The sequence below is a fragment of the Brassica rapa genome, chromosome A06 (assembly GCF_000309985.2).
Source record: "Brassica rapa cultivar Chiifu-401-42 chromosome A06, CAAS_Brap_v3.01, whole genome shotgun sequence".
Classification (NCBI taxonomy): domain Eukaryota; kingdom Viridiplantae; phylum Streptophyta; class Magnoliopsida; order Brassicales; family Brassicaceae; genus Brassica; species Brassica rapa.
In genome coordinates this window covers 2896466-2910661 of record NC_024800.2, presented here as the reverse complement: position 1 = coordinate 2910661, position 14196 = coordinate 2896466, and the positions used below count along the sequence as shown (strand labels likewise).

Here is a 14196-nt window from a genome sequence, read left to right as displayed (position 1 = left end):
TGACAAAAAATTTACTAAAATTTTGAAGAAGATAATAAATAAGTAAATTTAATTTTCAAATAATACCTAACATAAAAACTAATCGAAGTATCTTAGCTCGGGCTTTTAATTTGTCAACAATTCACGTTATTCATAATAACCAGATCCGAATCATTAAAATGTGATTCATTTAAAAATCAGTAAAATAAATTGTGTCAAACCACAATAACAGAAAATTACTAATGAGGCGGCTCATCATACCCAAAATACATATTAATTTCAACAAATAAACGACACGCAATTTCAAATTGACCAAAAAAATAAACGACAAGCAATTTTAAAGACAAATCTTGTTTCAATCAACTAGCTTTCGTCACCATATAACACAAGCATTCCAAAGACTCTTTATTGGGGCACAAGTTAAACAGCTTTGATATATCAACTCAACACCTTTCTTAGAGCATCCACTAGCTGTTCTCTTTTCAAAGGCTCCACCTGCATCGCACATATTCACTCAGGCCCTTCACAACACACACACAATTCTAGCATTTAAAAATCGGTTTTTACCTTGTGTAGAATATTAGCAAGTCCCTGGGGCAGAGCCTGCAGATCAGATGAGTTCCCAATCTCCGCAAGTTGCTTCAGCAGTTTCTGTGCTCTCAACTCGCTGAGCTCGGATTCGTAGTTACCAACATTCTCCTTCCATGTAAAGAACACTTGGTCGTCTGTCCAAGCCTCTTCTTTCCCCTTTGCAACATCAGACTTGCAGAACCAATCCTTAATCAAACCCATTGCAGATTTATACGATAAGTTGTCTCCCGAAGCTTCTATCACATTTTTCACCAGAGAGCTCTCCGCAATTCTCCTAATGAGCTTTTTATAGAAGAATGATCGCGAACCGCTCCATTCCACAACGCTTTTGATCACTCCTTTCGCTGCCATCCTCATGGACGTGTCGTGAAGATCCGCAAATTTGGTGGCGATTTGGATGTAAAGCGGTAAAAGCTGCTTCTTACGAGCTTTAATCTGTTGCTTGATAAGTTCCATCTCGCTTTGTTTGGCGTCTCGCAGTTTTGCTTTGAGACTGATCAGCTTCTGGTCCAACCTCCCCATGCACTCTAACATCTCTCTCTTTCTAAATTTGATCTCTATCATCCCTTCCGGCTCGAGCACATTCCCACGTGAAGTTTCGTCAGCATACATTTCAACGTAATCCGAATTAATCTGGCTATCAACAACCACCCACGCTCCGCCTCGCAGCTCTCCCATCTTGGGGATGTACACAAACACTGGCTGGCCATACGTTCTCAAATTTTCGACCATAGCTGAACCAGCCTGGAGTATTCCTTCGAAAAGATCTCTCTGCCCGCCGGAAAACCCTCGCCAGTTCGCTAGGATAAACAACGGAAGCCCTTCCCGGTTGAAATCCATGAGCGCTTGAGCCGTCTTGGCTGCTGAGCCAGGGAACCAGACTTGCCCTGCCTGCGGAACCACTCTTTCGTGCGAGTCCACCTGTCCAGGATCCGCTAGAATAATCTGCGTCACGGTCTGCGTCTCAACTGCAACAACACCAACAGGTACTCCCCCTAGTTTCGCTCTACCGGTCACAACCGTCCTCGCCCAGCCTTCGAGAGTCTCCATAAAGCTGTTTTTATCAAAGATACCGCCAAGCCATTTACCGGCGTTGTCATTGACCCCAGCTATAGCAGCTCGCGGGTCGCAAGAGTTCTCTGGGACGTACTCCACAGTTCTCTCCGGTGGATCTAAAGGGGAAAGAAGAGGAAGAGGAAGAGGACCACCCGCGTGAGCAGGAACGTAGCTCAGCCAGTTTAGGATCGCCGACACGCCTTCCAGATCATCTGAGACTGTGAGATGAACAACACCATTTGCACCCATGATTTTGGGGCCGCCGAGTTGCATGTGAGAGCTGTAGACCTCACGCCCAAGTAACTTGTTCAGCGTCGAAAAGCCAGTCAAAATTATAGGCTGGTCTAATCTCTGTATGCACCTCATACCAAGACGGGCAAGGTAAGCGCCAATGCCAACCGTTCTTCCACTGACAAAGGTTAAAGTAAAAGTCTCCTTGTACGCCCTCGAGTAAGCACCCGCTATTGCCCCGCTTCCCGTTAGATTCTCTACGCCAATACCATCTTCTTTACCAACGATTGTATCAATGACCCACCTCGTTTCCCCGCTGGGCAGCTTTATTTCGTGCGCAATGACAGATGATCCAATCCTTTCGTGATCCTCAGGGCTTAGGTATATATACTGAAAACCATTCTCAGGGGAAACTTCATCCGACCATCCAACTTTAAAGCAGGCTTTGACTTCTTCAGCCACCCCTAGCCGGGCGCCAGAGTTTGCTGCTAAGTAAATCAAGGGAAGCTTCTCGGCGCAAGCGAGTTCAGTCACAGCGAGGAAAAACGCGTCCTCTCTAGGACCAAAAGACCCAGCTTTGAAGGTGACGTCATTGGCGACTATGATAATTTTCCGTCCCTTTGGAAACTCAGGAGTCGACATCTCTAGGGTCCATGCCACCATTCCACAGTCATTGAGACCCGGTGGCCTTTTAACCGGAATAAGAGAACCTTCTGGACTAGAGAATACAAGCTCTTCAACTTTGATCAGAGTATTCTTATACGGTTTCTTAACTCCCGGATGTTGTGATTCCCACAACTGTTCCAAGGCTGTCTCAAATGCCTAAAAAAAGGAAAGAAACAAAAGTAAGTGGCGAAAATATTAGGCCAAATGTGTGAATATTCTGAAATTAACCAAGGTTGGTAGCCTGGTGGTGATTAACTCGAAGACAAAAGCCCGTGAAACCATCAGGATTCGAATCCTGGTCTCTAGACAAATAACATTTCGCCAGAGACATAGGACCGACATGTAGTAACAACTAGTCTGGACCACTTGTGGGGCAGGATATTCTGAAATTCAGTAACTAACCAACGGGAAATCATAGCAGTAAGTAGTGTTACTCCTCCTTGCGGCTAATCGTTGCCTGTCAAGATGTCCCAGTGGCTTATATTGATCATTGATCGGGGTTCCATGCAAAGGTCCCTTGTTGGTTATTGATTGATAAATTAAACTGTTACTCCCAGTAGCTTCAGCTTCTCGGTATATCTGAAACATCCAATCACAGCAGGTTAAATCATGTGTACTCTTACTCTACAATCAAATGTATGTAAGCAGAACTTTTACATGGACAGTGCATGTACGGCCTGTCACGTTTGTAACCACAACCCTCCAAGCTCCACTTGCTAGTCCAGAGGACGACAAACACAGGCGCACTTCCCACTCGCACACACCCAACCTATGCATTCTCACTCCAGCTGACTTGTGGATCTCTCGTACTGTTTCTTCTAAGATCATCTCCATTGTGGTTTCTTCAACCTCCGCATTCACTTCAACTATCCTGTGAAAAAAAACGTATGAATAATTGTTTTAGTTGTTACCATAAGGTCTGATAACATAAAGTTTTCAAGGACACAGCCATAGACGTAACCTGGGGTAAGGCACAAGATCATTAATCTGCTGCTCAGGAAGGAGGCAAAGGAACATATGTGCGTGGTCTGGTTTCATACCATCCTCCTTATGGGCATTCAGTTCAAGTTCCTCCATCGCATCCATCAAAGATCTAACAAGCGTTTGGCTAAGTTGGTTATCCTGCCCTTGTCGAACAAGAGATCTCAGGAACATCCTCCTGACTGGCACCGGCTTGTTATCTGTGACAGTATACAGATGCCATTGACGATCTCTTGTAGGGGTATATTGTATATTTTCATATCCTCTCAGCTTATCCTGCGTCAGACAAAACAGTAAAAATGATCATGAAATAAACAAGCATTTTAGTAACGTTTTCATGATGATCGTTATTATCATTACCAACTCAAGGTATATGGAGAGAGGAGGTTCAAGATGGCGCAGCATCGGCTCTTCTGCATAGTACTGTTTCTCCATCGACCAATGGAACGAATGTCTCATAGGTGTTCGTCCTTCATCTCGCTCGATTATACAGCTCACCACACCCACACCTGCGGAACACAGGCTCGAACTCACTTCTTCCTCTTTGAGAATTTTCTCCACTCTTTCTTGAGCTTGGTCCTCCTCATTCTCACTAATAAGGCGAACATATTAAAGCAGCAGTGTTAATAGATAAGGTTAGACAATATAGCTTAGCACCTAAGCTAGTTTGAAACCGTCAGGCTGTGTCAAGTACCTGTCCAAAACAGCAATGTGCATTATATTGCCAGATAGAGGAGATCCGGCAGATTCACCATAGTCGATGTGGTTTGTTTCTGTCAGTGCTGCTGCAGTTATTATATTCGGCAGAAACTCCAGCGATTTGATTATAACCATAAACCCCTTTTTTTTCTTTCTACGCTTCTCAACAAAAACTTTTTCAGATGTCTCTTGGTCATCTGAGCCCTCAGTGTTTTTTCTTTCCATATGATCGTCTAGGAACTCCCAGGAAGCAATAAAACCATATTGGTGCCACTGCATCCTCACGCTCTCTTTAACGACGTAGGGCTAATGATCAAGATACAAGTTAATATGAAATGTTTAATTATAATAATAAGTGTTAATAAAAGAATGAAGTAAAAACCTGGTACAATCTACGAATATAAGTTTCAACAACCAGTCTTTGAAGTGTGCGGTCGCTGTGGTCAAATAGTCCCACGAGAGCATCTTCAACAGCTAAAGGTGCGCTCACAAGATCTTCCATGGCACACTTTCTCTTGGGAGTATCCATACTTTCCCCATCCTCTGCAAACATTTCTAACTCCGACAAGATGCTAGAACGAAGTTCACTTAATTTTCTCTGTTTGAGTAATTGACTCGCCTTGAGCACCACCTACACACACAAATTGATCATCAGTACACAATATATTATTATATCACACAAGGAAACTTAAACTCACCTCAGAGTAGTTAGTATGGTTAAGTTTCAAGAATCTGATAAGTTTATCCCTGTACACAGCAGGATTAGCATTAACAAAATGCTCCATGAGTCCGAGAACGAGCTTGTTTTTGCTTTTTAGGCCCTGAAAAAGAAGAATAGATGAGCATACCCAATTCAATAACATAGTGATTAAGAAGGATAATCACGGACCTGGTGTGACAGCACTATATCCACAATCTTCGACCGATCTACTTTCGTGTATTCATGACGCATACGTTCTATAACATCAGGCTGTCCAAGAAAGATAAAAAAATTATAATTCCTCAGACATAGCTAGCAACCACAAAGCCGTATATAACCATATGGAACCATATATATATATATATAAATATAATATATATATATATATATTACCAGCATGTTATCATTGAATAATTCTTCTATTGACAGATATTCCTCAAAGAGGGAACGAACAATAACACAAGCATGACTTTCTCTACCACCTTCGTAAGACTTTATAAGGCTCATCAATGGTTCAATGAGCCTTTCAAGGGCACCTCTCTCATTCTCATCACAAGATGCTACATGAGCCTGTCTCAACAAGTGGTGACCGAGTTAGTTCAGAGTAACAACAGGATCATAGGATCTCAAATATTGGAAGAAATAAATAGGTAAATCAATCACCTCTAGAATGCCTTTTAAAAGTTTGGCAGGAAAATCTGCCGTCAAGGAGTTCCTGGAGATACACTCATATTCCATATACTTTGATTCTAGCTGATATAGAATTTTAAAAGAAAAAGTCTTAAAACTAAAAACAAATAATGCAAGAAAAGAATAACATATTATGAATTGATACATAAGTGTTTACCATGATTCTGAGATCTTTTGGTAACCGTGTCGCCAGAACTGCAAAGCACTCTTGCCACTGAAGGAATGGGAGTTCAGGGCTATCAAGGCAAGAAACCAAGTCTTGCACAACCTGCAAGATACATACATTATGAACAAATCTCAAACGTCAGAAATAATCTTAAGAAATTTGGATCAAACAATGTTTACCTCATCTACTTGATGCTCATAGCCGGCAAGAATCATGCGAGCAGCATCTAAAGTTGCAGCACATCTCTGATGAACTTTAGCAGAAATTTCCGTTGGAAGCCCTAATCTTGGGAACCCTCCATGGAAGGGTTCGGCCTTTCTTACAGTCGAAGGATCAGCAAGATCAAGATTGGCTATAAGTTCACCAGGCTGCAAGAAAAAAATAATGGATGAGTTAATAAATAAAAAAAGTCAACAAAATATATTTGTACGTAACTAAAGTAGCAGCATTTTACCAGCATGACTTGTCCTTCACACATTTTAAAATGGATAACTCCTGACGCAGGTGAAAGAAGCGGCATGCACATCTTCATGACCTCAACCTCTGCATAGGGTGTATCAGCATCAATGCTGCTATCATCTGAAACCAGATACCTAAGTAGCTTGCACGGTGTCTCAGCCATTAATTTTGAAGGGTCGTGTTCATTCTGAATAAGCCAAAAAAAAAGTAACTTCAGATAAATGTGAGGTAGTAGGGTAAGACAGAAACAAAAATTTAAAATTAAATAAAAAAATGTTAAGACAGAAAGTAGAAGAAAAAAATTTCATTGGAAACCTGAAGTAAACAAGTTTTGCCGTCAATCAGAAGACGGGTGCCTGAGGTTTCTTCCTGTGCATATATAACATGGCTTTTACCATCCAACTGCAATGACAGTGAAAATCAATTAACGTGCTGGAGGTGAGATTCTGAAAGGAAGTTACTATATATGTGTGACACATGTTGCTTATGTTTGGTAGTACCTGCATCAACAAACCTCCATCACGTAGAGTGTGTATTTCTGCTGCCACTTCTGAGTTGTTCATTCTTAGCTTGTAGCTTCCTGATCCACTCCGGACCACATCAATCTACAAACATTTATGTTCATAATTTAATATGGTAGAAGAAATGCAGACAAGTAGAAGTATTTGGCACTAGAAGCATACCGTATATTTACTTCCTTCAATATTCAGAGACACTTGAGAATGCACAAGAGATATATGCTGCAATTTAAAAAAAAAAATAGTAAGATAAAAGATCACCAGCAAGACAAATGATAATTTAATACCTTTGGGGGAATTTGCCCCTTGTCAAGATAAGCAATGTAATCCGAGACCACGGCAGCACCAGTCGCTGATGCTTTCTGGACAAATAGAACAACATCCTCCGTCACCAGACAAACTTTTTACAACTGATCTCTGAAAAAAAAACAGCAGAAACTTACATAGAGAGCCCCGCTGACAACAGAGAGGTACCAGGGAGGCCTCTCTGCTCGGACCCGCATAGCAATTCTACTGTCCAACCAACCAGTGTGAATTTTGTTTTCCCGGTAATCAAAAGCCTGATCAACAATTCTCATGATGAGAGTACATTGCAAACACAGAGTTTGTAACTAAGAAGAAGGAAGCGTACATGTAGAAGGTCAATCGTGTAGTCAACGTTAGTCCTAACTTCTCCACGAATTTGAATTTCTTTCAGCGCAAGAACCATATTTGCTATTGCCATGGCTCTGGATTCCCCAAATGCAAAAACATGTCCTGAGTTGAAGATTAAAACAAGTTTAAATTTGTATTTAAAAAAAAAAAATCCTAGAGAAATTTCCTAAAATATTTTTTTTTAAGTTTTTGTCACAAAAATAAATCTGAATGAAAAAATGATCAAAATAAGTTTTATCAAATGGTCAAAATGTATTTTTATCCTAGGGTTAACTAATATAGATTTAGGGTTTAGAGTCAAGGAATGGAGTTTTAGGGATAGGGTTTCAAATTTTTAAAAATAAAAAATAAATATTAAAATTTTCAAAATAAAAAATGGCTATTTTGGTTTTTTTTTAAACCTATTTTTATGACAAAAATTTAAAAAGTGTTATTTGAGAGAATTGTCCAAAAAACTACATAGCAGCCAAAAAATACGTATTAACTTACCAAACTGAGAATCTGAGAACTCGTGGATGCCTCCACCAGACTGTAAAAAGAAAATTTGAAGTTGTAAGATTAAAGACTTAGGGTAGAAGGGCATCTATAGACATATGTATACCTTGACAGAGAAGTAACCCCACACATTTGGGTTGCTCTTAAAACTAAGCTCCTGTCACAAGTTCATAAAGTTGTCAGTGGATAGACTTTTTTAACAATTTCATTCGACAGCTACCGTTTTTTACCTGCACTTGACCGCTGGTGGGTTTAAACCCGTCATCAGGATCCTCGCTTGTCACCCGGACAGCGACACAATGACCTTTTGGCCTTACAGATTCAGCTTTATCAAAATTAAAAGGGGAGGCTAGCAAAGATGTTGTCCTCCACGAATCATATTGTTCTATACCATAGAACCGTCTTATCTCTGGAGATATATTAAAGTCCATTACAATACGCATATATATATATAGACTATGGTTTCACCTCTTTGCCGGAAACCCAAGCATTGTAAATAGTCTCTCCCAGTTTGAATTGAATCCAAGTGGCGGTGTGGCGGTAGTTACAGCCGCAACTCCTTTACCACTAGGCCAACTCAACGTTGGTTATATATATATACTAGAAAAGGAATCGCTGCCTTATTGGAAAATAAGCATACCAGGGATTTGCCAGAGAGGGATTCCCATACCGACAGCAACTTGGGCAGCTGGTAGATTTATGTCAGCGATCCGCTCGGTTACAGGGTGCTCTACCTAACCTCAAAACAAGTTTTTTTTTTCTTTCTACTTTTCAAAAACCCAAACGTTTCGTAGAAATAAACCTCCTTTTGAAGGAAACAAACCTGTAACCTAGGGTTAAGCTCTAAGAAGAAGTAGTCCCCAGTGTCCATGCTGTAGAGAAACTCAACAGTAGCAGCTCCAACATAGTTAACACTCTTGGCCAACCTTCTAGCTGCCTGCTCCAGCTTCTTCACGATATCTCGGGGAGCCACAGTGATGGGACCCTCCTCGATGATCTGTGTTGACGATACAAAAACCAATAAAGTAACAAGTCAAGCAATCATCTGCGTTTACCAATAATAACAAACCTTTTGGTGTCTTCTCTGGACGCTACAATCACGGCTATGCAAAGCTGAAACGTTTCCATATTGGTCACAGAGAAGCTGCACCTCTAAATGCCGACTCTACAAAATTTAGTAAAGAGAAGAAAAAAAAAGCAATGCACTCATCAGCTGTGTGCTTCGATCAAGTGATTTATTTTTTATTTATTTAAAGCTGCCATACATACCTGTGAAGCAACCTTCATTATGAATATCGGCGAGCCTGGGACCTCACCTTGAACTTGCTTGAATAGAGCCCTAACCTCATCATCATCATGAACCTAAGAAAATAAATGCAGAGTAAGTCACACTTTCATAGTGTTTAGTGACCATTCCAAAAGACATTAATTAAAGGTTACCTTCCTAATGCCTTTACCGCCACCACCCCACGATGCTTTGATCATTGCCGGATAACCGACAACTTGACAACTAGCAACCGCTTCTTCGGTAGTGTAGACACAAGCTTGCCTGTACATTTCCTCGGGGATCGTTACCAAGCTGCTACCAGGAGGTATTTTAACCTGGAAAACATCACAACTGATCATCACTTTTATATAAATATTTTGGGGGCTCTAGGCAATTTAATAAAGATTTCAATAGTTTGGGGCCCTAATTAGACTATGATTAACCTCAGTTTTTTAACTGGGGTTCTTAGCTTCGGGTAAGAAGCATTTTTAGTACCGTTTCTTAAATAAGAGACATAAGAGTCTCTCTTAGCCGAAAAATGTAAAAAAAAAGAACAAAAAAGTGTCAAATCATCAGTTAAGAATCTCGACTAAGAGACCGGAAGTAACGATGAAATACAATACGAAGAAGAAGACGTAGCCATCTCCAAGAATGTTTTAGTTATTATTATATTGCCTTTTATTTAGTGGAGTTATGTTTTCATGATTTGAGGATATGTGTTGCACCCACATCTTACGTAGTAGTAGTTAGTTTATTTCTTCTAGCTTTGTATTTAAATAGTGGGTTGGAGTTAAATGAAAGAAGAAGAGAAAATTGTAGTAACTTATGTTTTGTTTTATTAGTTTGTTTTTCACAAATTCTCTTAGCTTTGAGGAGGGGCCTTAATTGGCATCAAAGCAACTTGTGTTCTAAGGTATCAAAAGGGTGATTAGGTTCACTCCTTAAAAGGTAATCATGCCCTAAGGCGAATGCTTCATCAGTCTCTGGTAAGCAAGTTCAGCTTCACTTACATGGGAACCACTCCATGGCAGAGTAGGTACATCAGCAGCTTGTGCAATCAACGACGAACCAATCTTATCGCCTAATGCTAACATTGAGGCTGCTGTAGGACCAAGAAATATGACTCCTTTGGCCTTTAATGCATCAGGTAACTCAGGGTTTTCAGATGCATGACCCCAACCAGGCCAAACTGCATCCACACCTGTTGCTTCAGCCATCTGCATATTTACATTGTATTAGTAGACTAAAGCAAAAAAAAAAAAAGTAGCTCACCCAAAGTTGCACTCACCTCTACAATAAGATGAACATTAGCATAATTGTTATTGTTCGTTCCACCCGGGACTTGCATAAACTGATCAGCGATTCTGATATGTTCCGCATTGATCCGCATGTCTTCAGGAGTCGCCATGGCCACCAATGATATGGATTTTTCCGAGCCAAATGTTTGGTAAGACCATGCTCTAACACTCCGTATAAACTTGACAGCTGCCATTCCGTTGGTAGCAACCAAAATGCGATGGATTGGCCTTTTTCCACCATGAGCCTTACAGAACTCATCGACTTGAGACACTCTTACAGCACTATGATCATTCCCATTAATGGATCCAGTCCCTTGAGGTTCAGATATATCTGTAAAAATAAAATGCAAAAATAATACGATTTGCTTAGTTCATCGATATGCATACGACTTTAAATAAAATGCGAATATAATAAAGCAAACCATTATCGCAGAAGGAGGTCGGATCAGGGCTGCTCAAGTCCTTCCTTCCTAAGTAGGCCATAGGACGAAACTGTTTGTTCCTTTGAGACAGAACATTTCTTCTGCTCTTGTTTTTGTAAATCGAAACTCCTTTGAAGGCTCTGATCATAGAGCTGCTTCCCAGCTTCACTGTGGCTGGGGAGTCACTGCCACTTGCACCACGAGCTGATGTGATCCATGGTGAAACATTGGAGAGTCTAAACCGATCAGAAGCTCCATTTCCGGCAGCAGAACACGAAACCAAAGCTCTCATCTCCATGTTTGATAGAAAACTTTGCAACCAAGCCAGACCAAAATGCCGTGAATAGAGTTGTAGAAAACTCAGGTAGCCCTAGGACCTTGTAAATACTCAAATACCCCTCTATAATAAATCTTTCATTTTAAAGATATAAGATAACTTACCTAATATTTCGACAGCACAAAATCCAAGATTCAAATATAGTCTAAACCAAGAAAAAGTATACAGTAATTTGATTTGGTCTGACCATATAGGAAGATATATAGTTCATTAGAAGTCATTACAATATATAATTTGATTCGCTAAAATTATATAACTACTTATTGGGACATTACTCACATGTGAGTCCATCTTCTTTTCCACCTTCAGGACATTTGACACCAAACGTTGTGACGTTGGTCATCAACGCTCAGCACCCAGCTCGTGTGACCCGACATGGACCCACCAGGGATTTTCCCTTCGGCGTCGTGCATGTTCACATGACACATAAATCTCCTTTCATTGAACCACAAGCAAGGAGCAAGTACCAGAGGCTGAGCATTTTGTGGCTGAATGACCTGTTGATATTAATAGGTCTTTTTTTTTTTTTTTTTTTTGAACAATTGGATATCTTATAGATAAAATCGAAAGTGCAGAAAAACATAAAGATGGGCTAGTCCGTGCGTAAACAAAGAGATAAAACATAGGCTTTAAGGGCCTGCTTAGCTAGAAGATCAGCATCGCTGTTCTGGGAACGAGAGATGTGATTGAAGGTGATAGAATCGAAGCTGGAAGAGAGACTCTTGATGTCTTGGAGCACACCATAGATTTCCTTAAGCTGATTCGGGATAGAGATTGCTCCGATGAGCGTTGCGCAATCGGAGAGGAACGCGACCGAGGGGAGTTCCAGTTTCATTACTTCTGTGATTCCTTTACGGAGGGCCAGTGATTCGGCCATGAGAGGGGAGCCAACGTTGTCGATGATGCATGTGCCTGACGAGAAGGAGCCCAATTGTTAATTAGTGAATCGCCAAGCAGTACCTGCTCGCTTTGATGACGCCTCCCAAGCTGCATCTACGAAACAACAGATTGTGTGGTTTTTCCTGGGGGCTTGTCGCAAGGGTAATCTCACAGGTACGACTTTGTTTTCCTTAGAAAAGTCCGACGTTTGGGCTTGATTCCATTCCAGAGCAGCCGATAGGCATTTCGTTGCTACTTCCGACGGTTGAGCTGATTTGTCTTCAAAAATTAATCTGTTTCTTGCCAACCACAGGTACCAGCAGATTCATGGGAGAACTGGAGTTCTAATCCCTGTAGGTGGGAGGCAGATCATTTCTCTGGCTTTCACCATCAACGTTTTGAAATCTGCCTCCTCCTCAATGCGAATTGGTGACTTGAGGGGGATAAAACGGCAAACTGCTGTGGCAAAGGGGCATTGGAAGAAGACGTGCATTGCTGTTGATATTAATAGGTCTTACCAAGTAAAGTATGCAAACCGTTTTGTGAGAACCCACTGTTAGTATGCACCAAACCGATAATGTAGACTATACATGTATTGAAGGTTAGAAAAATCACAAGAAAATGTCATTTTTTAGTCATCTTCAATATCTCTGAAATCTCTTTCTAGATCTTGCCTCTGCATTGTCCATTACACTTGGATTATGAGCACAAGCATAAAGAAGGAAGAGCGAGCATTCTATGAGAAAAGAAGGAAGAGCGAGCATTCTATCAGGATGTTATCATCAATAAGAAAAATTTGTAAATATGTTAATCAAAGAAGTTGTCCTCAATAACCTTCACATGCATGCGAAATCTTCTTATAAATACATTTTCTCTTTAGCTAAAGTAGGCGTATGCATATAAAGAAATGTAAGAAATACCATAATAGATCTTGTATGGTGGCACAAAACAAATCTGAAACCGAAGTGTTATTAGTGAACTCGAATGGGTAATCCAAAAAAATATCTGAAAAAATATCCTAATGTCAAAATTAATCACAAATATAAATTCAAAACATAAATATTTACTTCAAATATTCGTTTCTATATTTATTTTGAAATAATATCTAAAATTATGCATTTAAATTTAAATAAGAACCTCAAATATCCAATTCTATATAATAAGTATTTATGTCTTATGTTTTGCTTTTAAATTTTGAATTTAAATACGGATGTATCCCAACCGAACCAATATAACATGAATTCAAATGATATATGGTTATTTTATGACTTTTAAGATGTGATACAAATTAGAACTAAAACCTATGTGTTATATTCGAACATGATTTGTACTTACAAATTTACCGGAGTGAGACCTATAATATGATATAAATTAGAACATAAATTGAAATACCCAACCCGTATCCCAATGGATACCTAAACACCCACGTCTAACTTGAAATGTGTTTTATGTTTTGTTTAATTAGTTTTATATTTAATATATATCTTATATGGTTTTTGGAATAACCAAATATCAATATTAACATGTTCAATCATATCATTAAATATTAGAAGTAGCTAACTATTAATATTTATTTTATTAAATATAATTTTAATACTTTTTATCTATTTAATGTGACATATTTGATTATTAACATTAAATCTGAATAGTCAATAAAAATATTAATAAAAAAAAATTATTTATAAATTTGAATTTACTTTAGTTGTAAAAAATCTGTTAGAGAAAAAATCTAACAAAATACTACCAATAAATTAAATATATTTTATAAAATAATACATTAACTAATTTCATAATTAATAATAACAAATTATTATAATTACTGTTAATTAAAATTTTATCATAAAGCAAAAAAAATTAATATGCTGTTTTAAATAAATTTTTTAATTATAGTTGATATTATATTAAAAAGAGGTGATCCATGAATTAAATATGACAATATCATATTCAATCGGTAGATTAACCTCTTTTTAAAACATTCTTTCACCTAAATAAATTATTATTCGCAAAACTATGTAGCAGTTTAAAATGTTTATGATGATATCAAAGTTATGCATTTATAAAATAAAAAAATCTTTCTAGCTTTGGGTAAAATTGAGTTTTTTTATTAA

At 39.0% G+C, this 14196-nt stretch overlaps 1 protein-coding gene and 1 long non-coding RNA gene across 2 annotated transcripts; one reads left to right on the top strand and one right to left on the bottom strand.

The window, feature by feature from the left end:
- Positions 1 to 150: 150 nt before the first annotated feature.
- Positions 151 to 11170, bottom strand: LOC103871500 (acetyl-CoA carboxylase 1). The gene is made up of 32 exons (XM_009149753.3): positions 10873 to 11170; positions 10441 to 10781; positions 10163 to 10369; positions 9326 to 9487; positions 9155 to 9247; positions 8955 to 9050; positions 8709 to 8882; positions 8526 to 8619; positions 8116 to 8294; positions 7992 to 8042; positions 7880 to 7919; positions 7368 to 7492; positions 7180 to 7296; positions 7024 to 7098; positions 6902 to 6958; positions 6719 to 6823; positions 6534 to 6620; positions 6214 to 6405; positions 5939 to 6127; positions 5751 to 5861; positions 5567 to 5656; positions 5297 to 5473; positions 5093 to 5173; positions 4902 to 5024; positions 4586 to 4834; positions 4199 to 4509; positions 3865 to 4096; positions 3485 to 3780; positions 3181 to 3394; positions 2926 to 3102; positions 547 to 2679; positions 151 to 474 (listed from the first exon to the last, which is right to left on the bottom strand). Exons 1-32 carry the CDS (start codon positions 11168 to 11170, stop codon positions 418 to 420), a joined length of 6933 nt encoding a protein of 2310 aa, XP_009148001.1. The 3' UTR covers positions 151 to 417.
- A 561-nt stretch (positions 11171 to 11731) lies between these two features.
- Positions 11732 to 12728, top strand: LOC108872278. Its single transcript, XR_001959025.2, has 2 exons — positions 11732 to 12262; positions 12402 to 12728. It is a non-coding gene; the product is annotated as an uncharacterized LOC108872278 (long non-coding RNA).
- The last annotated feature ends 1468 nt before the right edge of the window (positions 12729 to 14196 follow it).

Coding starts and splice junctions, on each gene's coding strand:
- LOC103871500 (XM_009149753.3), bottom strand. CDS start 11,170: ATGGAGATGAGAGCTTTGGTTTCGTGTTCTGCTGCCGGAAATGGAGCT. Junction 8,620..8,708: donor AGCTTAACCCTAGGTTACAG/GTTTGTTTCCTT, acceptor TTTTGAGGTTAG/GTAGAGCACCCTGTAACCGA. Junction 4,835..4,901: donor ACCATACTAACTACTCTGAG/GTGAGTTTAAGT, acceptor TTGTGTGTGTAG/GTGGTGCTCAAGGCGAGTCA.